This window comes from Peromyscus californicus, unplaced genomic scaffold (genome assembly GCF_007827085.1).
Source record: "Peromyscus californicus insignis strain IS unplaced genomic scaffold, ASM782708v3 Scaffold_22__1_contigs__length_63687245, whole genome shotgun sequence".
NCBI classification, from domain to species: Eukaryota; Metazoa; Chordata; class Mammalia; order Rodentia; family Cricetidae; genus Peromyscus; species Peromyscus californicus.
Genome location: NW_026294525.1, coordinates 51148876 through 51176528, shown reverse-complemented (window position 1 = coordinate 51176528; position 27653 = coordinate 51148876). Strand labels below are relative to the sequence as shown.

General features: G+C 35.7%; 1 protein-coding gene across 7 annotated transcripts in view; it reads right to left on the bottom strand.

Annotated features, from left to right (window-relative positions):
* Grik2 (glutamate ionotropic receptor kainate type subunit 2) overlaps positions 1-27653 on the bottom strand; it is a 631845-nt gene that overhangs the window by 229653 nt on the left and 374539 nt on the right. For all 7 annotated transcript variants that reach the window (XM_052751379.1, XM_052751385.1, XM_052751382.1 and 4 more), the window contains 2 exons: positions 26989-27096; positions 16661-16774 (listed from right to left, as the gene is read on the bottom strand). In XM_052751379.1, coding sequence (XP_052607339.1) covers positions 16661-16774; positions 26989-27096 — 222 coding nt within the window. The remainder of the gene's footprint in view (positions 1-16660; positions 16775-26988; positions 27097-27653) is intronic.

The window sequence follows — 27653 nt, the reverse complement described above, 5'->3', positions numbered from 1 at the left end:
CAAACTAAGTAGAACAAAAATGAGACATATATGAAATTATACATTTTATTGTCTTTGTTTCTAATTACAGACAAGTAAAGAAAAAATTATTTTTCATGTAATGTGAAATGTTTTCCAAACACCATTTTAAAAATATCACTGAATTCTATTTATTCTTTGGTAAAACAGGAAAAAAAAAAACACAAACAAACAAATAAACCCAAAAATGGTCAATATAGGTTCATTCTAAAAAGGTGGTAAAAAGAAATCATGAGGTTATTTTTATTAGCAACAACATATAGAATTGATATAGAGATATCAGAACACATAATTTATGAGATTAAAGTTGTTAAGAATATTTGTCTGCTGGGGATGTCTTTCTGTATGCTGTGAATGTGTTGCTTGGATTGATTGATAAATAAAATGCTGATCGGCCAATAGCCAGGCAGGAAGTATAGTATAGGCAGGATAAGCAGAGAGAAGGATTGTGGGAAGTGGAAGGCTGAGTCAGGAGATGCTGCCAGCTGCTGCCACCATGAGAAGCAAGATATAAAGTACTGGTAAGCCACAAGCCACATGGCAACTTATAGATTAATAGAAATGGGTTAATTTAAGATATAAGAATTAGATGGCAGGAAGCCTGCCACGTCCATACAGTTTATAAGTAATATAAATCTCTGTGTGTTTGCTTGAGTCTGAGTGGCTGCAGGCCCAGAGAGACTGGAAAAATTTCCAACTACATTTGTTGATTTCAGGCATTAATTAATAACACTGTACACTGTAATTCAATAGAAATACAACTAATAAAATAACTGATAAGTAATGACTTATAAACGTCATTATTCTAGATTTATGAGCAAAAAGCATTCAATTTAGTGATCTCAATGAAGCTAAATAAGAGCTTCCCATTTGGGGGAAACAGTCTGCACCTCTCTCCTCGGCTCATTGTGGAAGCTTAATTTAGAGTAAAAGTATAGTCTGTCATTGAGACTGCCACAGAAGACTCATGTAAACATAATCAATTAGGAATCAATGCTGGATAATCAGATTATACTTAAATACAGGAGATCAGGGCTTAAGAATTAGCTATCTATCAGAGAGAAAAGTTAGGCTGGAAGGATCTGACATAGTCTTAAATGCACTGTGATTGTAAAGTCACAAAAAAAAAATTCCCTCATACATATAGGGACCTCCAAAATTTAGAGGCAGTGCTAGTACTTTTCTTAATGGGGTTTCAACTTACCATTTGGAAGCTGAAACAGTGCAAAAGCAAGGCTCACCCAGCAAGCCTTTCTTTCAAATTTAGTTTGTTTTTGTTTTTTTTTCCTGGCACAGCAATGTACAGGATGACAATCTTCAGTGTCATGGGGTAATATCAACAACTCACATTTTCCAGCCACCTCATAATCCCCTTAACAGTGGACTTATTTTGTTTTTTTTTTTGTTTTTTTGTTTTTTTTGTTTTGTTTTGTTTTGTTTTGTTTTGTTTTTTCGAGACAGGGTTTCTCTGTGTAGCTTTGCGCCTTTCCTGGAACTCGCTTTGGAGACCAGGCTGGCCTCGAACTCACAGAGATCCACCTGCCTCTGCCTCCCGAGTGCTGGGATTAAAGGCGTGCGCCACCACGCCCGGCTAACAGTGGACTTATTAAGACATCACATTATCAAAAATCAAGGACAGCCTGCTTATTGTTTCCTATGTCAAAATCTTTTCATCTCCCTTGTCAGTACTGGATTTATATTTGTATATCAAGCCAAGCTAAACACACATGTCAAGAAGAATCATTGGTTATATGAACCACACTCTAGGACAGACTCTATGCCCAGGAGTAGTTGCCCAACATCAAACAAATTTCATGGATTCTAAGAGTATGAGGAGAGGGAGGCTATTTGTTTCATTTAGTTTAATTTAATAATTTTGTCTTTTTGTTTGTTTCTTTTGATTTTTGTTTCTGTGTTTGGGGGTTTATTTCTGAAAGAGAAAGAGACAAAGAAAGAAAACCTATGTTGAACAAGAAGAAAATAAGTAGTTTCTAGGAGGGAATAAGGGAGGGAAAACATGTTAAAAACACATTGTATAAAAATATTTTTAATAATAAATGGGAAGGCAGCCACCAGAGAGATGCATAATGGGTCAAAGGGTTAAGAACATGAGAATAAGTGTTCATATGTAATGGAACATCTTTATCAGATTTCCCACAAGTCAAGGCTCAGAGAACATCTCAGAATATGAGGCTGGAAGAGTATAAGAGCCAGAGGACATTTAGAAGTGCTTCCAGACATGATATGGCCACTACAATCATGAATTCACAGCGGCTGTTTAACTTGCATAAAACCTGCACAAGATTAAGCCAGTCAGAATTCCAGGTGCTCTCAAGGTTTGACCACTTACTTAGGAGATATCAGAAATTGATAGATACTGGGGAGGGATAATTATTATTTTTGGAGGATATCTACACTGGGAGGGTCCCTGTGCTCCATGGATGGCTCCACAGCCATGCATATGTCAATGAATGTAAAAGCTAAGGAACTGTTTTCTGAACTTTTGCTGTACATTCAACAGTCTATTTATCACGAGATTAGATTTTGTTTGAAAATAAAAATAACACAGCATTTTCCCTGTAAAGATAACTGTAAAACCTGTTACGATGTCTCTTGTGATTACTGACCTGTATATTTTATTCTATATTATGTATTTTTGATGATGATATTTAACAAGATTAATGATGGCACTGTTCACCATCACCATCATAGCAAATATTTGTTCAGCTAAGTGTCTTTACCTTTAAACCAGTACCAGACTTTCTAAAGAGGTGTATCAAGCCTGAAACGATGAACTGCAAATGAAGCATATGAGGGGCACATATAACAAAGGACAGGCTTTTCAGAAAGGGAAATATTGTACTTTAACACTTTAGCTTCTGCCTTCCTTCAGGTCCAACTTGGGGATATCCTAAGTACCTATTCTAAAGTCACTGCCCAGCCCTCCTCGTCAATGGGACAGCTGGCATGGGAGGGCAGCCATCTGTCAGCTGGGCACCAAGCCATGATCAAATTCCTTTGAACAGAATGTAGAGCAAGAATCTCATGTCCTAACTATTTATTAACAATGTACGCTTGCTTCTTCAGAAAATGTTTATCAAAAGGAGCTTTGAAATACCTGCTATTTTTTTAAGAACATTTCATTAAGAAACATGATGTGAGAAATAATAGTTTTCATTCTTAAGCAATATTTGATTATTATTCCTGGCTAGAAGGGGTCTCATAATTGGTAGATGACTTCAAAAATTATCTTGTATTTATCCATGTTAGGAAACATAATACTTAAGTATTTATTAGTCAAGTAAACTTTTTGACATCTTTCAAAAGAATTGGAGCAGAAAACCAGTAACATTATATATATAATTCACTTCTGAGGCATGTATTCATGTCACTTAGTAATCAAAGTTAAAAATGAAAAAACTTTAATTAGTCCGATATTGCCATTGTTAGCAAAAAGCAATTACTTGTTTTATTACCTTGTATAGGAGATATAGATAGTTTTGTACTTATAATTTCAATTCAGTTCTCATACTAATTACCACCACTGGTCTAAATTACATTTTACCATTCTAAACTGATCTTCAATCACTTTTCCCAAAACAAAATTAAGGAAGTTTCATAAAGAAACAGCAAAACTTTGATCTCAAAAACAGAAAGGGATCCGAGGGAATTAATTGACAATAAGTTTAACTGGGAAGTAGTTTCATTGCCTCTCAATGTTTCATAATCCCATAATGCTGCAGGATAAAAAGAACTCAGATACCAAAGCATGCAAGGGTAAAGTAAATTTCCCAAACCCGGACACAGAAAGAAGCCACAGGCAGCACAAGTCATCTATCCGAGAATGCTGCGATGGCCACTGCTTCATTGACCAGATGTCACTACTTACTCCTTTTATTCAGCCTCTGTCATTCCCAACTCATGCGCTTTTACTTGTATGGTTAGGATCTATGGCTTGCCATTGCTGAATCTGGTCTTTCAATTGCCTTTTATTCCCTGTGACTCTTAAAGTCTGAATTCTGTCATAGCTAATTAGCACTTACATCAGAAACCCAGGGTGCACTACAGGTTATCACAATGGGAGGTAGAGTGCCAGGAGGAAAGTGGAAAACCCTTGCAGCTGCCCTGAGGAAACTTAACAAGACCAAAAGACCATAAAATTGTGAGAATCAAAAACTGATGAAGAACTCAAGAAACTAGACATTAAAATATTGAACAATCCAATTAAAAAATGAGCTAAAGAGCTAAACAGAGAATTCTCAAAAGAAGAATCTCAAATGGCTGAAAGACATTTAAAGAAATGCTCAACATCCTTAGTCATCAGAGAAATGCAAATCAAAACGATGCTGAGATACCACCTCACACCTGTCAGAATGGCAATGATCAAAACCACTAATGACAGTCTATGTTAGAGAGGATGTGTAGCAAGGGAACACTCTTCCACAGTTGGTGGGAGTAAAAACTTGTACAACCACTGTGGAAGTCAGTATGGCAGTTTCTCAGAAAATTGGAAATCAATCTATCTCAAGATCCAGCCATACTACTCTTGGGCATATACCCAAGGAATGCTCAATCATATCACAAAGATACATGCTCAACTATGTTCATAGCAGCATTATTTGTCATAGCTAGAACCTGGAAAGAACCTAGATGCCCTTCAACTGAAGAATGGATAAATAAAATGTGGTACATATACACAATGGAGTACTACTCAGCAGAGAAAAACAATGACAGCATGGAATTTGCAGGCAAATGGATGGAACTAGAAAATACCATCCTGAGTGAGGTAACCCAGACTCAGAAGGACAAACATGGCATGTACTCACTCATAAGTGGATACTACATGTAAAGCAAAGAACAATCAGACTGCAACCCACAGAACCAGGGAGGCTACATAGCAGGGGGGGACCCTAGGATGACTGTGACTTATAATAAGTTTTGGTTTTACTCAATCACTGGGCAAGCCTCAGTGAAACATTTCACTATTAGGATAAGAATTTGTACTGTATGAAGCTGATAATAGAAAAAAAAATAATTAAAAAAAAAAACTGATGAAGAGTCCCCACATGGGCTCATAAACTTTTCTCTTGTCAGGAAAACTCTTATCTCAAGATATTTTGTATATCTTGTAATTAATCTCAAAATACTATTAAATGGTAATTTTGGCATGGGATATATTGGGAGAAGTGACCAGCTCTTATAATCTGATGCTTAGGTTTTAACAACAACATCATGATTTAGCATTATTTAGCATTAACAAACTCAGTACATTGTCAATGGGAAATCTTTATTAGTTTTTTTCTTTGTTTTTTAGTAGACATTCTGAGGCAATCTAAAAACTTTAGATATTTGTTGGCTGTTTGTGGTTACCATGACACTCAAATTATTTTACATTATAAATTTTCAAGCACACATTAAAATACATCAGTAAACTCTGTAGGCACAATCACATTTTTAGTTACAGCCTATGTTTATTCCCTTGCAAAAAAAAATAATTTTGGGGAGTTTGGAAGAGACACAAAGTAAATATACCTAAGTCTTTGTTGGTCATAATTACCATCCTGGAAAATATTTTTGGTTTTGCCCTTATGACTACAGAAAATCAACCAGAATCTTAGAAGTGATAGGCATGTCTGTGTTACAGAAGGCAGTGTTTATTCAGCTAAAAACTATATCCTAGAGAGGTAAGGGCTGTGTGATATACCTGAAATAGCTTTTGTAGGACAAAGGCCTTGCTAGTGTACTATTCACTCATATTTTAGTAAAGTGCCTATGCTAGAAAACAAATGTTTAAAGGAGAAATTGACACGGTGATTAGAATGCGTAAAGAAAACACTGTGTCTTTTTATTAAACTTGGTAGCCCACTAGTTTTTACTTGATTATCAGTATTAATGAGAGATCTTTGCATGTATTGTCTTTCTGCTAATATTTTGTACATTAGCCATTAAATTCTTCATTAACTTAATTAATAAGAGAAGGAAGCAAAGGACGTTCAAATCAATCACAGGTACCATTTCATTGTTGTCCAGTAAAAGGTTCAATGGGAAAGGAGACTGTACCTATTAGTTATCTTCTCAGCTGCATTTCATCACTGACCCTAATGTATTATCAAGATTTGATGGCACAAAATTTATTGTCAACACCTCCATTCTTACATGAATCAATAAAGCTCCATCTCTTCTCCAATATTTTCACCATGCTCTCCAATAATTATAGTATCCTGCCCTCAGGTTTTTACCCCCAAATCAAAACATATTTTTCTCAGTAGATTTTTGCTCCATTTCATTTGTCCCCAAGAAACTCCATATCTGATTCTTGAATGTTGCCATCTCTTTCCTACATACACTACCACTCAAAGTAGACTCAACTAATAATGTTCTATTTAGTAAAACCCATGAACAAACCACATACATCAGTTAAACAATTGACACAATTGTTAATTGACACATTTTTGTAGGGCATTCATAGAATAAACATTTTGTAGTTTAATTGCCAGAATTATAAATATAGGTTTTAGAATGTCTTAAATATCCACAAAACAAAACAACAACAAAGGCCTTTGGCATAGTTGAATAGAAAGATACTAGAATCTCAAGTCGAAAACTAAAGCAGAAAAGAGACTGAAGCTGAAGGTGTAGGGACCCACAGATGAGTTGCCCAGACACCAGGAGTTCCAGAACTTGCAGCAGAAGCTGAGGAACCAGGGAAGAAGGGGGAGTTGAATGATGTATGGGGAATTCCACAATGCTATCAGAAGCTGTGGAGCCATGGAAGGGGCAGAAGCTGACACAGAGCAGGGTGCAGAAGCATGAGGATCACAACACTGAACAGACACTTTTGACCCAGAGATAAGGACAGAGCTGAACCAGGGTAAGGTGAAACACAGACAGGTCCCATAACATTTGGGCAGGATCTGTGGAAGCAGAGAGGAGGCTGGAGTTGGCCCAAGGAAGGTGCCTGAGGTAGAGTCACACAGAGGCCTGAAAGGCTACTGAAGAAGGAACAAGGCTAAGCTGACCAGAGTAGGGCTTCTGGGCAGAAAGCCACACTAGAAGTCAGAGGAAAATGTGTCAGGACTGGGGAGTGTTAACACTAATAAAGTGACTAGGGCTGCATGTAGAAGCTGACTCTCAGAAGATAAGGAATAGAGGCCCCAGGTCCTGAGGAAACTGACTCTTCAGTCCTAAGACAACCTCCCTTGAGCATAGCAAATGCCTCTACTGAAGGAATGGTGAAGTGAATTTAAAACGAAAGAAAAAGGAAAGAAAGGAAGGAAGGGAGGAAGAAAGAAAATATGCCTCAACCAAATGTATAACTCTAGATGTACAAGTCCAAGCATAAATAACACAGATAAGTAAGATATGTCTACTCCAAAAATTACTACTTCCATATTAGTGGTCTACATTAGGAATAATTTGAAAGAACTTCAAAACAAAAACTTCAAAATAATAATTACAACTATGATCAAAGAACTCAAAGCAGGTAGCAATGTATTTAAAGAAAACAAAATAAAAAAGAGCTGAATGAAATTAAGAGTTCAATTAAAGATACATAAATAGCATTCAAAAAGTACATGGAATTGCTGAAAAAAAACTAAATTGAAATGAAAAACTCAATAAGCTAAATAAAAAACTCAGCAGAGAGGGTCACCAAAAGCATAGAACATGGAGACAGTGTATCAAGGAGTAGAAGAGGCAAGAGGAACTCAATCATTCAGAAAATGTCAAGGATAAGTTTACATATATGGGATGGAAAACAGGAGAACTTTGGGACACCATGAAAAGATCAGTTTCTTTTTTCTTTGAGTGGTGGATAGAGACAAAGAAATACCCACACCCAAGTCATAAAAATATTTTTAAAAACACCATAAAAGAACATACCACAAACATGGAGAAAGAGATGTCCACCAGAGTACAAAAAGGCTACATAGCAACAAATAGACAGTACTCAAAAAAGAAACTCCCAAAGGCATATGGTTAAAACACCAAAATCATGAAAGAAATGACATGAAAACTTCAAGAGAATAGGATAAAGCCGTGTGTGAATTCAAGTACATAAAAAATATGAAAAAATTATAAAGCCAAGAAGGGCTTGGGAAAATGTTTTACAAGTTCTAAAAGACCATAACTGCTAACCTGTACTATTACACCAAGCAAAATATCTACTGGAATTAAAAGAAAAATAAAAACTTTTCTTGATACAAACAGACTAAAGGATTTATGACCACAAAAACCAGATCAAATAAGACTATCAAAAGGAATATATCAGATATCAGAGGGGATCAAAACAATATCTGGAAAATTAATACTAGGAGGTCTAAGAAAATATAACAGATACAATGAAGTGACAGAGATTAATGCACATCATTCACCAATAACTCTGAACATTAATGGTCTCAATTCTTCAACCAAAAGATATGAAATCCATCAAAAAACAAGATCCATTAATGACTGCTTCCATGAAACACACTTCACTATCAAAGAATGATACCAACTTTGGGTAGAGAAAGCTATTTCAAGCCAATAGAAATAGGAAATACACAGATGCAGCTTTTCTAATCTATGCCAAAAATTGAATAATTGTTATTATATAATACAGTAAATAATGCAGTACAAAATTAAAATATTTAATAATCTTCATCCTAGTAGAAAATTTAAGAAAAATGCCAAGAATATACATGGGTATTTGTTTCCATGTATTGGGCATTTATAAAGTTTTAAAAATTAAAGCAATAGAATTTTTAAAATTTAAAAATTTCAACATTGTCTTGTAGTTTCCAATCTTTTTTTATTTAATTTGCTTTTTGAGCACTTCGTATATGAGCATAGCATCTATATCACTCCTACCCCTAAACCTTAAGAACTCCTTACTCCTTTCCAATTCATAACTTTCTCTTTAATTATTAGTCATACACACATACATCAAAAACAAACAAACAACAACAAAACAAACCTACGTCCATTTAGCTTTGTTATATGTACATGTATCCACAGCTAACAACTTGGGACTGGTCAGCCTATGAGGAAGAGTATCCCTGAAGAAAAGATTCTCCCTCTCTCAGCAAGCATTGATTACCTGTTCTCCATCAAAGGTGGGACACTGTGGGATTTCTCCTGTCAACATTGGCATGTTAACTGGTGGTGTTATTATTCAGGATTCATTTAGGCAACCATACTGCTGATTCTTAAAGGGTACAGTTTTCATGTCATGTCTAGAGAACACTTTCCATCCATTTGCTTCTGGTCCTCTGGTTTGTAATATTTCCACTACCTCTTCCTTGATTTTATCCCTGATCCTCTAGTGTACTAATTATACCATCATATACAGTCATATTTATCTAACTGAGAAAATGACATCAAGTTATTAGAATAAAATATGCTGGACTAAAAAAGCAGGAATGGGAAGGGGGCAACTGTGAAACAAACACAGTCCCCGAAACATATCAAAAATATAGTGTGGAAAGTGATGCTGCCTTTGAAGAAGTAGGTTGAGTGAGTGAACAGGTATAAGGAAATTAAATTTGAATGAGTCTCTGTCATCACACATGTTAAATATTTACGGGGTATACATCATCTATATTCCTTAAATTATTATGATCTTATTTTGTCTTCAATATGTGGGTAAAGCTACTAAGAAATTGTATATAGATTGTAAGGATAAAGTCTTTTTCTTGGTGAAGCTGCAGTGTCTGGATTTCCAAGCCTGAATGTAATGCAACTCTCTGAGAAGACTTACACTTGGTAGTCCTCCTCTGATAATAGAAAGGGAAGGATCTGAGGGAAAAGCCATTGACATCAGTTCTAGAAATCTGCTTTTGTTGATATTACAGGAAAAGCTGAAAAACTCTTTAGGCTATGTCTTGGTCACTTCTCTCTTTTCTATCCTGAGCACTACAATTGTCATTTGGGTTTCTTTTACTAGGTAAGTCTGTGTCTAAAGGTCATGAAAAAAAGTTTAGATGCCTAAGCAAGTAACCTGAACATTGCAATATACAACCTTCCAGTTCACTAAAGGAAAAAGACTAAGTTATAGGGGCACACATACTTGTTAAATTCCTTGAACAATTGCAAGAGCTTTCCAGACAGCGAACGCTTTCCTGAGAAGTCTGCAGAGCTCCAAGGCTGTCATTTGTATACTAGTGTTCATAGTGAGGAAGGAAAGTAAGTGTACAGTGCCATGTAAGGACAAGTAATCCTTCAATGGACAAAAATCAGTTCTTAAACAAAGCACAACAGTGGGAAGCACTCAACATATTTAGATAGGAGGCAAAGTATTGAAAATAAAGAACCCAGAGGGAAAAACAGACACTCCCCATACAAACTTACATAGAGTATTATAAATGAAACAGGAGCCTAAAACTGAAAACAGAAAGAGACTTTCAACAATAATTATACTTGAAATCTGAAGTCCAAAGTATTGTGGGGAAGCACAGTACAAAGGTGAAACGCAAGAGGACCTGAGATTGAGGTGGACAACTTTAGATCCATGCATCTCCAGACTTGTAATATCATTTCTCATATTTCAAATGTTAGAGATAAGCACTTAAAAATATTTGATGCTTTCTAAAATGAACTTCCTCCATAGTATAAATGTACATTTTACCCTACATGGTATATTGGGTCAAGCTCCTGTTGTTGAGAGGAGAGTCTAACAATATTGGTAAATAGCCTGGATTTTGAATCTCAGTTTAACAGAGGAAACTGTGATGAGCCCTGGTGCTATTTTATTTGCCTAGGGAAATATGAGACTATTATCCAACGAGGCTGAAAGAAAACTGTGCTATCTTATGTAAGTACAGAAACTATAAGCCCAAAATATTCAAGACATGGTGCCCAAGTAGGTCTTCTATAAAGGAGAAAGACTAGGTACCTAAGGATGTGCAATAAAGATAAGGCTGCTCTGTACTGTATGGGACCTTATAATGGTGAGTATTGTTTCAGATAAATTGTTCTCAGCCAAGCTGCAACTTTGTTCATAGCTGTAGTTTCTTTTTTCCCTTTCTCATAGTAGATCACTAAAAATCTACAAATCTCATGTTGTAGTATCAGTAGTTTATGCTGGCCGGATAATTTGCAGGGAATTCTACTACTTCACTTTCCAGGTGAGTAGCAATGAGAGATGTATGAAATGTATATTTTGAAGGCATTCTATATATTATTTTCCTCACTTATAAAACTGTGAATCATGGCATCTACTTCAAAAGATTATGAAAATTTGGGACTTGAGAAGTGGTTTAGTGGTAAAGAACATTTACTGATCTTTCAAAAGACCTGAAATCAGCTCCCATCAACCATTTGGTAGCTCAAAACCATCTATAACTACAATTCCAGGATATGAGATTTCCCTTTTCTGCCCTTAAGGGCACCAGGCATGTACATGGTAGATAGACATACATGCAGGCAAAATACTCCTAAACATAAAGTACATAAATAATAGAGCAGAATAAAAAAAGAATGTAAATTGCCTGATGTAGTGGTACATGCCCTTATTTTAAAGAAGATTATTGTGAAAGCTAAAATGTGTGGCAACTGCTTTGATCAATTCCTGGCACTGAGGAAGCATGCTATAAATGTCTGCTATTGTATATTATAATTGACCATATGCACATATTCTAGTCACATAAAGTTGAGAAACAAACCAGTGTGCCAATCCCAGTCCTCATGGTCATCTTAAAAAATATCTGAAATCTTTTTTGTGTTAGGGACTTTGCACATACTATTGTCACCTCTTGCTGAGTACTTCTTGGACTGTGGGTTTCAGCTGCTGTGCTGGGTGTCTTTTGTCAACTTGACACAAACCTAGACATATCTGGGAAGTGGAAATCTTAATTAAGAAAACATTTCTTTAAGATTGGCCTCCAGGCAAGTCTGTAGGGAATTTTCTTGACTAATGATTGACATGAAAAGGCTTCTCTGCTGATGGTGATGCCAGACTAGATGAGGGCAGCAAGCAAGTTGAGCAAGCCATGAGGAGCCAGCCAATAAACAGCAATCCTCCCTGGTTTCTGCTTCAGTTACTGCTTCCAGGTTTCTGCCCTGCTTGAATCTCTGCCCTAACCTCCCTCAAGGAATGGAATGCTTCCTGGAATTGTAAATGAAATAAAGTCTTTCCTCCCTAAGTTGCTTTTGGTCATGGAGTTCATCAACAAAATAAAACTCTAACTGTATTTATAGATAAAAATTATATTTGTCCCTTCCCTTTCATTCCTGCAAATCCTCTCATATACCCCTCCCTACTCTGTTTAAAATCTTGGGCCTATCTTTTCTAACTAATTGTTGTATCATGTTTACATGTATATGTATATACATATATTCTTAAATGTAATCTGTTCCATCTATACAATGTTACCTGTATGTATGTTTTCAGGGTTAACCATTTGACACTGGAAAATCAATTGATGTGTCCTTCCCTGGGGGAATATTACATGTTGGTGAGACATTATGGTGTAGCTTCTAATTTTACTGGGAAATCACAGTCTCACATCAAACTCTTATCCTCTGGCTCTTACAGTCTTTCTGCCTCCTCTTCTACAGTGTTCCCTGAACCTCGGGTGCAGGAGTGTTTTAGATGTATCTGACCAGCATAACACTGAGGTACAGCAGTGGCACACATACCTTGGCAGTAACCAACAGGTTTCTAATTGGACTTCAGATCAGATAAACAAGAGGAAAGCAATGCCTGGTACTTGAATCCCAACTAACTACTCCATGCTAGTGACACCATAGTTATTGGAGGAAAATTGACAACCTCTAATTTACTAAAACAGTATAATCCATAGCTGCCAATTTTTAATGAGCCTTAATTTGACATTTTTTCCACTCATGGCCTCAGAATAAATCTATAACTAAAGCATCAAACATGCTACTTTTTTTTCTTTACATAGGTGGTACGTGTATGTGGATGTATGTGCATGTATGTAGTTCCCTGTATGGATCATTGTAATTCCTAAGGTGTATAAACTCAAACCTATAAATATATTCTATCCATCAAATACAGATATTAGCACAAAATTGTGAGTATATTCTCATTACTCAATAAATGTGTTTAGTATAGCAGGATACAAATGTTATGAAACAGGAAAATGGGGCTCCAACTTGGGAGTAGAGAAGAAGGTCAGTACAGAAAGAGGAAATACAAAGAACAAATGACATCAAAGTTGTAGGATTAAAGCCTCATGGAATCATATTATTTTATATTTACTTAAGATTATACACAATACATGTAAGTGTATGCGTACGTGTGTGTGTGTGTGTGTGTGTGTGCGCGCGTGCGCGTGCAAACCTACAGCTTAAAGAGCTTAAGCCACTTGGGCTGACAATGATCTACATGAAACCCATAGACTAACAAAGGACCAGCACCAGGCATAGGGAAGCTCCTTTCAAATGGTTAGTAATGCAGGCAGTTCCTAAAGTAATATAGACTGTTGCTCTCGGTTGCCTCTCGGAGCCGAAGTCCCTCCTGCTGCAGACGCTGCACACTTAGAACACAGGACCTGGATGACGTGAGCTGGATCTACCCTCAAAGCCCCTTTCTTTCTGTCTGGCTTCCATGGTACCAGAAATACTATGCAAGCTGCCAAGGGCAGGAAACAATTAACGATCCTATCCAGATGTCACACCTATGAATTACATGGCAAGATATTGCAAAAGTTCAGGATAAACATGGTGAATAATTTCTTTGAATTTGTCTGTTTTTTATTATATATTCTTGATGACAAGAGTATTAAGCAAAAAACAAACAAACACCAAAAAAACCCAAACAATTAGGGGATATGGAGAAAAGATCACTTACTTTTTCCTTTTAGGACATGATAGAATCTTTTAAAAATTAGCATATTGAAAGACTCTAAAATATAAATAGTACACTTATAAAATCTAAGCATCATACGTATTTGATAGATAATCACATTAGGTATAAGGAATGCTGTACTAACCAGTAGTTGTCAAGTATCACTACAAATCACTACTATCTATGGAACTCTTATAAATAAAAATAACCAAGCCTGAAACACAGAATCATTATCTCAAATGCCTCAGGCTTGCTTTGAGCATTGTATAGTAATATTATAGCTGGCTATGATGTAAGTGTCAATTACGTCGCCTTGCTAATACATGCTTATAACCCCAACTACAAGGGCGGCTGAGTCGATCACAAAGTCCAAGATAGCCTGAGCTATAACTGTAGATCAAGGCTGGCTTTGGCACTCAGCGAGACAGACCCTGTCTTAAAACAAGCTGGCACACTTTCCTAGCATATGCAATAACCAAGGTTCATCCCCTAGGACCACAAAACAAATAAACAGACAAAATCTGTAATTAAATGGTACTTCTATATTAATAAATGCAAAATTGTTTATGATTGAAAAAATATATAAATTTCTTTTTTAAAGAAGCCCTAAGTAATTAAGGGATATTAAAAAAATATGTGATACGAGTTACTTTCTTTTATTAGACAAATGTAATAACCTGAATATTTAAAAATATTTAAATATAATCATTTAAAAGGTATTATTTTCCATAATTTTAAAGTTAATAAAATATCATTTGTTTTATGAATATTGGTAAATATTAATTGAGTGTTATGTAAATGGAACTCAACTCTGGCAGTAAGAAACCAAAAGCATACAAAGTTTGATTACTGGCATTGTGTGATTTCACAATAAAGGGAGACAGAGATATGCACAAATTGAAAATTCCTTCTTTATGCATGGCAAACGGTTTGGTAGAATATTATGAGTGTAAAGCACACAGCCTCCCACCTTAGCACACACCTAACTAAGCAGAATAATTATAACCCTTCATGGCATGGGCATTTAAGAGCTGAAGCTAGGTGATGAATTGATATGTGAACTATAAGGAGAAAATAAAGAACTGAGTAAATGTTTGTAGTCATAAAGTAGAGGACACATTTGGAAGTTTGGTTGGGAGAACACAGGTTCTCATAGGTTGCAGATGTCTCAGGCATCTTTACTCTTTGAGATTTGTGGGATACGTGTTGTAGAGAAGAGAGACACAGTCAAGTTATGCTCCTTAATAATGTTTTTGAAGATGATGTGCATATAAAACAAAAAATGCATACTATTAGTTCTGAATTGTATGTGAGTGAAAATGCAATAATGTCACAATTGGAGAAGAACATATGCAAAGTAAAGACAGCAAAGCTTAAGCAACCACAATAGAAGGAGGGTACCTGGTTATCCCAGTTCAATCAGAACCGATTTCCTGATGAGGAAATAATAAAGTGTGGCAAGAGTTAAGACCCTACGGACTTGAATGTCAAGGATGAAATATTTTTATGTTTTACTGAGTATTGTGAATTATTTAAAATTTTGTATAGCAGGAAATCCTACAAGTAATAATATCATTATGTAATTAAAATAAAAAGCACAGGAGAAGAGGCTGGCTATCAGCAGAAGGATAAGTGCCTATCTACTGAAACAGTCCTAATAAGAAGCTGTAACATCAAAGACAAATGGCTTGATGCATAAGACGTCAGGTGTGTGATTGCCTGTAGTGAAGTTTGGGCTGAAGAATTGTTCTGTTTGGTGCACACAGAAGTCAATGCTTGAAAAAGCAGGGGGAGACCTAAATCGGGTTGAAGAGGGCCTTAAAGGTTTTAGATATAATATAGAAGTGTCTGAAGTCCTCAGCTGGAGAATGAAAAGCCTCAGCACCCCAAAGCTCTTAGGTCATGGTTGCCAGCATTGCTTCATTATCAAAAGCTTTTAATCCAAAGTATTCCATCTTGACATGCCTCCAGTTTTGACATCCATATTTGCTACTAAGATCCAAAAAAATGATTTCCTCATGGGGTGATTTGTCACTGTACTCAAATTCGGAGATTATTCTGCTAAGTATTTACAGGTGTTTTCTGAGACTCTAGCTTTGTTTCCTCTGGTCAAAGGAGATCTAGAAAGGGCACTAGTAAACTATCATGATAGGAAATACTGACTAAATAATCTAAAAGCCTCTACTTATACTAAAAATAAGATTCTCCTTTGCAAATGGCATAAGTGACCACTACTGACAATCTAATTAAAACATGTAATTATGACACTGCTAAAATATCCAACTCATCAGCATTGATTTAATTATGGTGGCAGTGAAAATGTTTCAGGTTTTTAAAATTACTTTCCATTATATTTCATAAAGGAAATTAGTAAAATGAGAGCTATTAGTCCAGCTGGAAACAATGAAATTGAAAACAAGGTTAAAGTGTAATTATTATAGAAAATATTGAAAAATAATTGCTATATACTGAGAAATACATTTTCAGTAAAAGAAGAGTTTATGTTTGGCTATTCATTTAATTATATGCATCTGCATGTCTATATGTTTTTCAAATCCGGACATGGGCAATGCATCAATAGTAGCAAATTCTGTGCAAATGTAAAGATTTTCAATAATACATGAAGCTTCTTTCAATATAGACACCTAAAAAATTCATATAGCTTGTATCACTGAAGATTAACAATATAAAATATGAATTGAATTAACATTGACTTTTCTGTTTCACAGTAATTGCTAAATGACTATAAGACACATTGCATTCTGTTCATTAGTATTCCCATTTAAATATCCTTTTCTATCTACATCCATGATATCTACATTTTTCTAAAATAATCGAAAAACAAACACTTACCAAAATGGTGGTAACAATCAAAGAACGATTAGACAGGGAGTCTGTGATATTTGCTGGCTTTCCTTTCTGACTTTCTGTCATATTCAGGCCACTGGCTGGATCCCACGTTCCAATCTATAAAACAGCAAATGTACTTTGTGAATTGTCCATCGGGCACCCGTGAGAGGGGGCTGCAAAAAGACTGTCACCACTGTCCTCTGCAGCATTATGTGCTGTCATAAAGCATAGGCTGCTTGTTTTAAGCATGATTCACTGTTCTGTGAAGTGTGTCTAGCGAAGTGTGACATTAAAGAAGAAAATAATTCACCATACTGCCACCGTCCGTGTGGGACCTTCATTTACCATTAAAATTTTCATTCTCCAAAGTAAACCACATTTGATGATACGTTGGTAGCTACTAGAAACTGATGAATAGGGTAATGGCTCTATTTCATTCTCTCCTTATAAAGAGAGTAGTCCATATCACAGACCAAGCTAAAAGACAGGGGAAACCCGGGATCCGGGATAAATTAACAAGTATAGATGGGCTTATAGAAGGGACTGACTTCTAGTCGGCCTAACCTCTGGTAGAGTAAATCTACACCAAGAAGTCTTTAGGGCTTTTAAAATAATCTTTTGTAGTGTTAAAAATACTTCTGGAAAGGAGATTTTTAGCACAATCTCACCTAGATAAACTACCCCAGTGCTTCCTTGTGCCCCTATTTAAACAGATTTACTAACCAATGCCTTCTTATAGGTGAGGCTGTATTGTGTACTCTTTGTATACAGACATTTTATGCCAGTGAACACAGTGGATGTGTGCAGCTTTTTATTACTAGAACTTTGAAGTTCAACTTTAAATCAGGAATGATGACAAGCTTGTGTTGTTCCTGATTTTAGTGTTATTTCTCTCCATGTAAGTTAATGTGGTTTGCTGTCAATATTTGGTAGTTGAGTGTTTCCACTGGAGTATGAACTAAGACAAAAAAAATATCTATCTAGCACCTGATTTCACAAAGACAGACAGAAATCATGTTATACAAGCCCTGTGTTGTCTACTAGCAAGTACTCAGCATGAAAGGGAACAGGCTACATTCATATATGTTAATTGGCATGTAAGCACAGTGTAAAGAAAATCCTATTAATTCACCATTTGAGAACTATAGTGCATGTTGAGAACAGTAACTCATTAAATGTATAATTTGCTTGTAAAAAAGGGATTAGTATTATGAACTTTTATTTTTCACATTTAGGTTTTCATTTTTGTCTAGGATAAATGTAATCTTTTGTTTAATTACAAATTTAAGAGCTTGGTGGTGAGATTACATTTTTTTATTAAAAGAGTTTTTATTCATTTTACATAGCAACCAGAGATCCCCCTCTCTTCCCTCCTCCTCCCACCTACCCCCAGCCTCTCTCTCCCAACCTCCCCCCCCCCATTTACTCCTCTGAAAAGGTAAGGCCTCCCCATGGGGAGTCAGTAGAGCCTGGTACATTCAGTTGACGCAGGTCCAAGGGGGTTTACATTTTTTTAAGTGAAATTTGGATTGGTGAATTAAGTGTTCTCAACAATGTCATTTTCCAAGGATATATGCACTTCAGATTTGGTTGGATTTGAAATCTCCTGCCTAGTATTTAAAATTCAGTTAATTTAGTTAAAATTCATCAAGAAAGAAAACTTCAAATTGTATTTGTTATCTGATGGGACAAATAAGAAATTTGTGGGTTGAAACAAGAAATTGTCTGCCCAGAAATGAAGAAATCCTACTGGCTTTTAAGCAAAAACATCATCCAAAAATGTTTTTTAAAAATACTCCACCAAACTGAAGATTAAAAATTGTCAAAGAAAGTAACAACTATAAATAAGGCAACATGGAAATATCCACATGGTTCTGAGTCAAGGAATATGATTAATTCTAAATCAGAGACAAATTAAATGGTAATCATTTGCAAACAAATACATTCATCTTAATGTAGCCTAGAAGGCAAACACAGTTCTGAGTATCTTTAAGATCACTGGACAATGTTGTCATTGACAATGGCTTCCTATAGGGAGGCAATAGAAATCAGTTCTTGAGAAAGTTCAGTTCATTGCTACCATAGGGACCAGGATGTATGTACCAAATACTATCAAGCATGAAAGATAATAACTTCTGTGTATCATATATCTAGAATTCTATTAAAGAAATAATTCTCATTTATCTGACATGGAGACTCAAGTGTAGATAAACTTTGAAAACTGTAAATCCTATTTAGATGTCTTTTATTTAGGCCATTAATAGGAACAGGATTCTACAGGCCAGTGGAAGTTCAACAGTGAAGATTCCTATAGAAAATACCACTTTTCATAAGAGAAGTAAAGCCTATTAAAGTTCTTCACGAACAGTTGGAAATTACAGTGAACCTTTGAGGTAGTTTGGAAAAAAAATTGTCCCCAAAAGGAGTGGCACTATTAGGAGGTGTGGCCTTGTTAGAGGAAGTGTGCCATGTGGGGACCAGCTTTTGCTCAAGCTTCCCTCAGTGTGACAATAACTAGACTTCTTGTGGCCTGCCAATGAAGATGTAAGGACTCTCAGCTCCAGCACCACGTCTGCCTGCACTCTGCCATGCTCCCCACCATGAGGATAATGGACTGAATCTATGAAACTGTAAGCCACAAACTCAAATGTTTTCCTTATAAGAGTTGCTGTGGTCACAATGTCTTTGTATAGCAATAGGAAACCCAAATAAAGACAGAAACTGGTACCAGGGACTGGGGTTTTGCTGTGATTGGCTTGACCATGCTTTTGTTTGGAGTAATATGGACATGGTATGTTGGGTTAGAAAAGCAGTAGGTTGCTTTAAGCACTGCTTAATGGGGCATATTAGTAGGAGCATAGACAACAATGGTGCTGGTAATGAATTGAAATTCTGGAAGCTGGCTCAAAAGGTTTCAGAGAAGAATTTTAGTATGTTGCTTAGAAATCGCTCTTATGATGTTTTGGTGAAGCAAGTGGCTGCCATTTGCCCCTGTCTGAGGAGTCTGCCTGAGGTTAAAGTGAGGAGTCTTGGATTAATTCCATTGGCAGAAGGAATCTCCAAACAGCCTAGTATAGACTCTTGTCATGTGGACATTAGTTTTAATTATAATGAAGATTTATAAAGAAAAGGAGCAAACTCAGCAAGGAAAAATATTTGAGGAGAATAAGAGCACCAAAAAGAGGAATGGAGCTAAATTGTTTGTTCAAGAAAATAAACAGATTAAGAAATAGAATAAAGGGAGTGGTGACCTCAGGGCAAAATACCACCCAGCTAAATTTCCAATTTGTATAAAGGAACTAAAGAAAAATTTAGAGCTGGGTGAGGCAGTGCATGTCCTTAATCCCAGCACTTGAAGGCAGAGGCTGGCAGATCTCTGAGACTGAGGTCAGCCTGGTCTACAGAGCAAGTTTCAGGACATCCAAGCTTAGGCTGCGAAATAAAGAAAGCTGGCAAAGATGTAATTGAAAATGAGGGCCATCTTCCAGCCCCAGCAAGCAGCAGAATTGGGCATCTTCAGCCACATGGTTCTGACTTTAGAGTTAAGGATAGAAGAAAGGAATTATGGAATAAAGCAGCTGAGGCCAAGCATGTGCCAGGGATGTCCCTGAATAGAAGCGTAGCAGAGAGGCCATTGGGTAAAGCTGTGAAGTTGAAGCCTGTATTATCTTGAAGAACCCAAGATGTTAGAAATGCCAGAGTCCTGGGATAACTGTTGAGGATAGCTACTAACAGGGATTGGAACCAACCAAAGAGAAAAAAGTATGTTGCAGTCATAAAAAAGCAGAATGGAATTGGAGACCTGAAGAACATTTTGACACCAGACATAGATGTGTAGAAATTGGAGTGTGCCCAGCCAGTTTTTGGTCTTGCATTTGTCCAGTATTTCCTTGCTATGTTCCCTTGCCTGCATTACGGAATGATAATTTATATCTTTTGCCATTATATGTTGGAAGTATGTGATTTGCTTTTTTATTTTGATTTTTACAGGGGATTACAGTTAAGAAATTGCCTTTCTTCTCAGAAGACTTTGGAATTTGAAACTGTCATAGTCTATGGGAACTTTGGAAGTTGGACTGAATGCATTTTTTGCATTATGATATGGCTATAAGCCTTTGGGGGCCTGGGAGTGGAATGCAGTGATTTGAAAGAAAATGGTTCACAAAAGGATTAGCACTATTAGGAGGTGTGACTTTGTGGGAGGAAGTGTGTCACTGTGAAGACGGGCTTTGAAGTCTCTGTTGTTCAAGCTTCCCTTAGTATAACAGTCACTAGACTTCCTGTTTTCTGCCAATGAAGTGGTAAGGACTCAGCTCCAACACCCCATCTGAATGCACACTACAATGCTCCCTGCCATGATCATAATGGACTGAACGTCGAAACTGTAAGCCACAAATTCAGTTAAATATTTTCCTTGTAAAAGTTGCTGTAGTCACATTGTCTTTTCACAGCAATAGAAAACACAAACTAAGACAACATCAAACATACACACCTGCAGACTTAGGAAAGCAGCATTTTACTGCTGCTGTTATCCTGTCCATGCATTACAGAACCCCAGAGCTCCAATCACAGGTCCATGAATTACAAATTTATGTGTTCTTGTGGGTACAGATACAAATGGTAGCTACTGAGAAACTAAAGAACGTTCATGTTGAAATAAAGCTTCAATTCAATGTCAAGCACAAGGATGGCTGGAGAAATGATTCAATGCTTAAGAGCACTTGCTGTTCTTCCAGAGGACCTTGGGCACCAGCACACACAGCAGGTAGCTTACAACCACCTGTAACTACAGCTCCAAGCTATGTGAAAGTCTTTCTGACATATTCATACACATGAATAAAAATAAAAATAAACTATTTGTAAGTTTAACGTGACAAACTTAATTTTTGATTACTTCTCTTATTATTTAGATTATAATATACTTATATCATTTCCCCCTTTCCTTTACTCCCTACAAATATTTTAAATTTTAAAGTGGTTTACTTATGAATATTTAATCTATATATTTTATTATATTTATATTATTATAAATTTATTAAAAGTGTGTGTCTATATGATAAATAATAATTTATAAATTCTGACTTTTATAAACTTTGGAAAACATCTATTCTATACCTATCACATTTTTAAGACCTTCCTGCAGAACAAGCAAGCTAGAAATTGATTTTATTATGAAACTATGATTAGCATTGTAATTTTTCATACTGCCTAACAGTTCCACACCCTGACTTACTATAACTGGCCAAATAAATGTCTTGCTTGCAACTTTTACTTTTCAAAATCAGCATAGTATTAGTATACAAATTTAATTTCAAAGAAATATATTTAACAAGATATAGTCTATTTTAATAATACATATATTTCAGTTGGAGAGGCAGGGAGGTCTTTTATTTTGGCATATATTTTAATATAGATATCAAAATCATGAGGGTATGCAGATACAAAATTTGACACTTTAGGAAGAATGGAGCTGAAATGTAATTTGCACCACAAATTAAAGGCAAATATCTTCTGTACAATAATAATCTTTCTGAAGAGCAAATAATGTATAATAAGAAATGACTGACTTTTCACCTTTAGAAAATGCATGATGTTGTGATCATATAAGACATGACATACTATTAAAAACACAGTCATATGGTGGGACTGACATTATTATTTGATTATAGTTTCAGACAATAGATTTTGTTTTAGGTGTAAATGATTATTTTCCTAAAAGTAGTAACTAGTTTGTTCAGTTTGCAATGGAATGACATTTGCCTTTGGTATCATCAACTCTGCCAAAATTTGTTTTTGTAAAGCTTTCCAATTCTTCTTGCTATAAATGCAATCCTTTCAAATAATATTCTAAATTCATTTTAAATGAATTTATATCTTATCACAATAAACATGTGCTTGTCTCATCTGAAGCTGGTCTTTCCCAATTTCACAACAGTTCGGGGAGCAATGCAAGTTACACTAAACTATTTCCAGTTGTATGCCATATTTTGAATGCATATTTACCAATGATAGACATCATTATACTGTTAATTTTAAGACATTTTGATATTTCTTCATTAATCAACTTTTTGATTCATTAATACCATTTTCCTTCTCCCTCTGAATGACTTCAAGAATTCCATTTACACACTGAACATGCAAATAGATAATGCCAAAATGTGTATTATACTTTGACTCAGGACCTCTGAGGCAAGACTATAGAAGCCAAATAACATCTGCAATGGTCTGCAGAGAATGCACAGTATCCATTCCACAAATGACAGCACCCCTATGTGGTGATAGCCTTGCAACTTTTGAATGAACCAAAGAAATGTCTAATATACCTTGTAAACAACATTCAAGATGTGCATTCCTAGCTATATCTCTTCCTGTTTCCATGTTAGCAATCTCCAATCAGGGCATGCTTGAGACATTCGTCCTTCCCAATATGAAACTTTCGACCCCCTGTCTTTCTCTGAGTGTCGGCTTAAGAACAGTAGCTGGTGTTTCCCTAGAGGTAGTTCCAAATAACAAGCTTATTTTTATGGGGCTTTTGTTCATTTCCACAAAGAAAAAAATCTATAAATGAGACAATGATATTTCTATACCTTCAACGTTTTGAAACTTTATCATTAGAGGGTCACATTTTATACTTGTGTTATATACACTCTTGTCACTATAAACATTACTGTCATCTCACCTGCACTATAAAATCCTCCAATTCCTTGAAAATGCTACATAGTATTGGGCATCTGGAACCTGGCTATTGCCATTCTCTGTTCTCAATGCTGTTGTGAAAGATAATTCTCCCTCAGATATTAGAGTAAGTAGTCTGTGTGAATTATGTCTTGGGATTTTCATAGTGCCCCTTCATTCTTTCAAAGGCTGATAAAAAATCTCCTGAAGACGTACTTTGTGCTAGATACTTTTTCAAGGCATGGCTACATTAAATAGTTGAAAGTATGAGGTATTTTTCTAGCTAACATGATGCGTATTGATAAATCATAAATAGCACTGAGAGGATGGTAAGCAGTGCTTTCCAAGTCATATTTGGATTTTGGGGAAAAAACAAAGTGGGAAGCCACAGAAGGTTCTAAACAGAGCTACAGCCAACTTGTTTTAGGGAACACCTGTCTGGATGTTATGGTCTGATGAATGGAATCTAAGGATAATAGAACTAAGATGATTCTGAGGACGGCATCATAGCTATATGGTAATACATGTCCTGGTTTGTTCCAGCAATGGATGTGGCAATATTTTAAGTGCATTTTGAATGCACAATAGACAATATGAACTTTGTTCCAATGAAAATTATTTAAGTGTTGAGAAGAATTGTTTTTCATTTTCTTGATCTTGTGCACTGAATAGAAGTCTTTTCAGCAAGAAATTCATCTGTCTTATTGTCTAACATAGATAAAGTCTGGAATGGTACCCAATGACCCCTGCTCTGCTTGAAAGTAGGCACTGTCTAAAGATGCTTTAAGAGATGTGTACTGGAGAGTCAAAGCCCTTGCCAATATGCATGAGAAGAGTGTATTTTGATCTGTAGTTGTTACTGAAATAGAAAGGTTAATTGTAACACAATTCCAGGCTCAGTGCCCTGAGGATATCACACTCCTCTCTCTCTCTCAATAATAGCAACCTATTTGTTATTTCTGGATTTTCTTCTACATAGTTGTAATAATAAGAAGTGTGAGAGTGTTCTTCTATCAATATTCTAATTATGCTCATATTTCAGTAATTATTAAAATGTCTTAGTTACTTTGCTCATCCTTTTATCAATAACGGACAATAAGCAGCTTACGGAATCAATGATTAATGGTAGCTCACAGTATGATGTTCAGTCCATCACGTCGGGAGCTCTTGGCAACAGAAGCATGAGACACCTGGTCACACTGCATCCATAGCAAACAGAGTGGCTATATTTTCAGTCTGTTTATACTTTTATTTAGGCTAGGACTCCAGCCCAAGGTACAGTGATGCCTAATTTTATGTTGAGTCTTCTTACCTCATCAAAACCCTCCTGGGAATACCCTAAGAGGCATTATCAGATGGTTTTTCCAAAGATGATTCTAGACCCTGCCAAGCTGACAAATTAACCATCAAATGTTTACACTGAGAATCTCATAACATGAAAGGCTTTCTGGGTTGGGGATATGACTCATTTGGGAGGATGCTTGACTAACATGCACAAGGTGTTAAGTTTGATCCAAAACATATACATACATACATACATACATATATATATATATATATATATATATATATATATATATATATATATATATATATATATGGCATGATTTTAAGCACTCAGGAGAGAAAGGCAGGAAGGTCAGAAGTTCAGCATAATTTTATGGTACATAGTGGGGACTGAGGCCAGTCTACCATACATGAAGTCTGTCTCAAAAGAAAACAAAATTCATCCAGCTCATTTCTAAAAGTCTCCATAACATTAAACAGTTCCAATATGGTTCAAGTTTCTTATGTTTCTTCTGAAACTCAAGGAAATCTTTTAACTATGAGCCCCTATAAAATAACAAATGAGCTGCAAAGCTGTAATTATACAATCACACAAAATAAACTTTTCATTCCAAAAAAGATAAAAGTAAACATAATAAGGAAAAATTTGACTCAACATTTTCCCATTATTCAAAGGCTAATTCTAAGAAATTTATCTACTGTTATTCTTCAGTTTTTTCAGAAATATTCATCTATTGTGTGTATGCTTTCTTTGAGGATTTTGAACCAAATAACATTGAGGAGAATTGCTATATATATATAAATGTTTAAAACAAATACTTATGTTTCAGGAGTGCACACAAGTCACTTTGAGGTGTCATGTAATATCCATAAGTCACACTGTTTCACTATTCTTGCATTGGAGAATTATCCCATATCCATGGAAACCATTTTATATATAGGTCTTTCTGTGAGCCCATTGGAATCCAGGGGAATGCTCTATACTCGTCTTAATTTTTGAGTCAAAGAAAACTGGGTCATTGTCAATATTAAGAACATCATTATCATCAGAAATCATACTAGTGACTTAGCTATTTCCAAAATGTAATGTAATCACATCCCAGAAGGCTGTTAGATAAAAGTCTATTATCAAATCCAGACTTAGATCCAAGAAATGTTTACATTCTAAAAACAAGATAGTTCAGAAGTCACTGTGTCATGATTTGTATTCCAGTTTCTTTTTTTTTTCTTTCTTTTTCTTTTCTTTCTTTCATTTGTTTGTTTGTTTGTTTTTGACGCAGGGTTTCTCTGTGTAGTTTTGGTGCCTGTCCTGGATCTTGCTCTGTAGACCAGGCTGGCCTCGAACTCACAGAGATCTGCCTGGCTCTGCCTCCCAAGTGCTGGGATAAAAGGCGTGCACCACCACCGCCCGGCTGTATTCCAGTTTCTTATACTGCATTCTTCACTTTACATTGTTTCAACGAGTGGTACAATCTGAAAATCTCAGTGGGCAAAAGTAATTGTTCTATCACCCAGGTCATCAAATGGTCATTATGTATGCACATTTGTTTCATGATATTATAAAAGAAATATGTACTTTTCTTCTCTCCTGGGTAGCTTGAGCTAGCTTTCAGATATGTTGGCATATGTCAGCCTGGGGAAACCGCTATCCCAACTCAACTCCATATGCAATTGCTGGATGAAATCTGCTTTACTGTCTTTAGGGCAAAATTATTTCAGTCAAGTAGAACTTTTGTTAAGCTCTTATCAAAATATCTGATCATCTCAATGAACTATAAGAAAATTCTAAATTGATACATCAGAAATACTAACATACTACAGTATTCTACATTATATTTAGAGTAAGCCTCTGAACCTTAGACCCAGAATCATGTAATCTGAGGCAGTGTTATCCTTTCCACTCATGTACCCACATAATTTACTTTTTGTATATTAATTTAGATACTTCACTTTAAAATGACACAGCATGAAAATGTTTTTTTTCCTTAAAAAAATCATTTAAGGCCATATTAGAAGTAGGAAACAATTAGAAGTGATTCCTACCAGCAAAATGGCAGCCACAGTCGTCTGTAACTCCAGCTCCTAACTCTCATAGGCACCAAGCTTGATAGTGATACACAAATAACAATGCAAGGAAAAATACTCATACACATAAAAATAAAATAAATAATGTTTTTTAAATTACAAAAATCCTTTAGTCTTAAATTTTTGTTGTCAATTATTGTACTTATAATATATTGGAGAATTATATGGAAATTGTTTAATAAAGCTAAAGAAACATGAATTGTGACTTTAACAAAGCTTTGTTTCTTTTTTCATTATCATGTTTCATTTGATGATTAAATATTCAAAACTAAGGACTTACGTACCTTCTCCAATCCTTCCTCCTTGAGACTGATCACATCCAAATCAAAATCTGTCCTTAAGCCATTGGTTTTGTTGAAAGTTATTCTGCCTGTGAGGCCTTCCCAGTGAGCCTGAAAAACAAACGTCCACAATTAACAGGCAAGAGACAGGAGGTAAGATGGAATCCTGTGGTCACTGGTAACCTGAGCTGCTTTACATTAATAGGCAAGAGACAGGAGACAAGATGGTGTCCTGTGATCACTAGTAACCCGAGCTCCTGTATGATGGCGTTCTGAGTTTACAAGCTGCTTTATTTCTCAGGAAATGAAAGAGTTTTTGCCTCAATAACTTCCTAAGTTCTGTAGATATATAAATGTTCAACTTATATTATCAATGTTTATAGGTATAAGCTTTTTCCTTAGAAAAATTAGCAAGGTACATTATATGAGATAAGATGTTGAATATATCACTTGGTATAACTAAAAAAAATGATGGACTAACTCCCTAAATTTATAACAGCAAGAAATGTATTACTTTGAAAAAAATTGAGTACAGAAAAGTCTGTTGTAATACTTCAGTTAACATGTTTCCCTTATAATAATCAATGCCACATTTCCCTGAAGAAGACAGGGGAAAATATATTGTAATTATTTTATATCAGATGTTTCCAGTGAAAAATGAGGTAGGA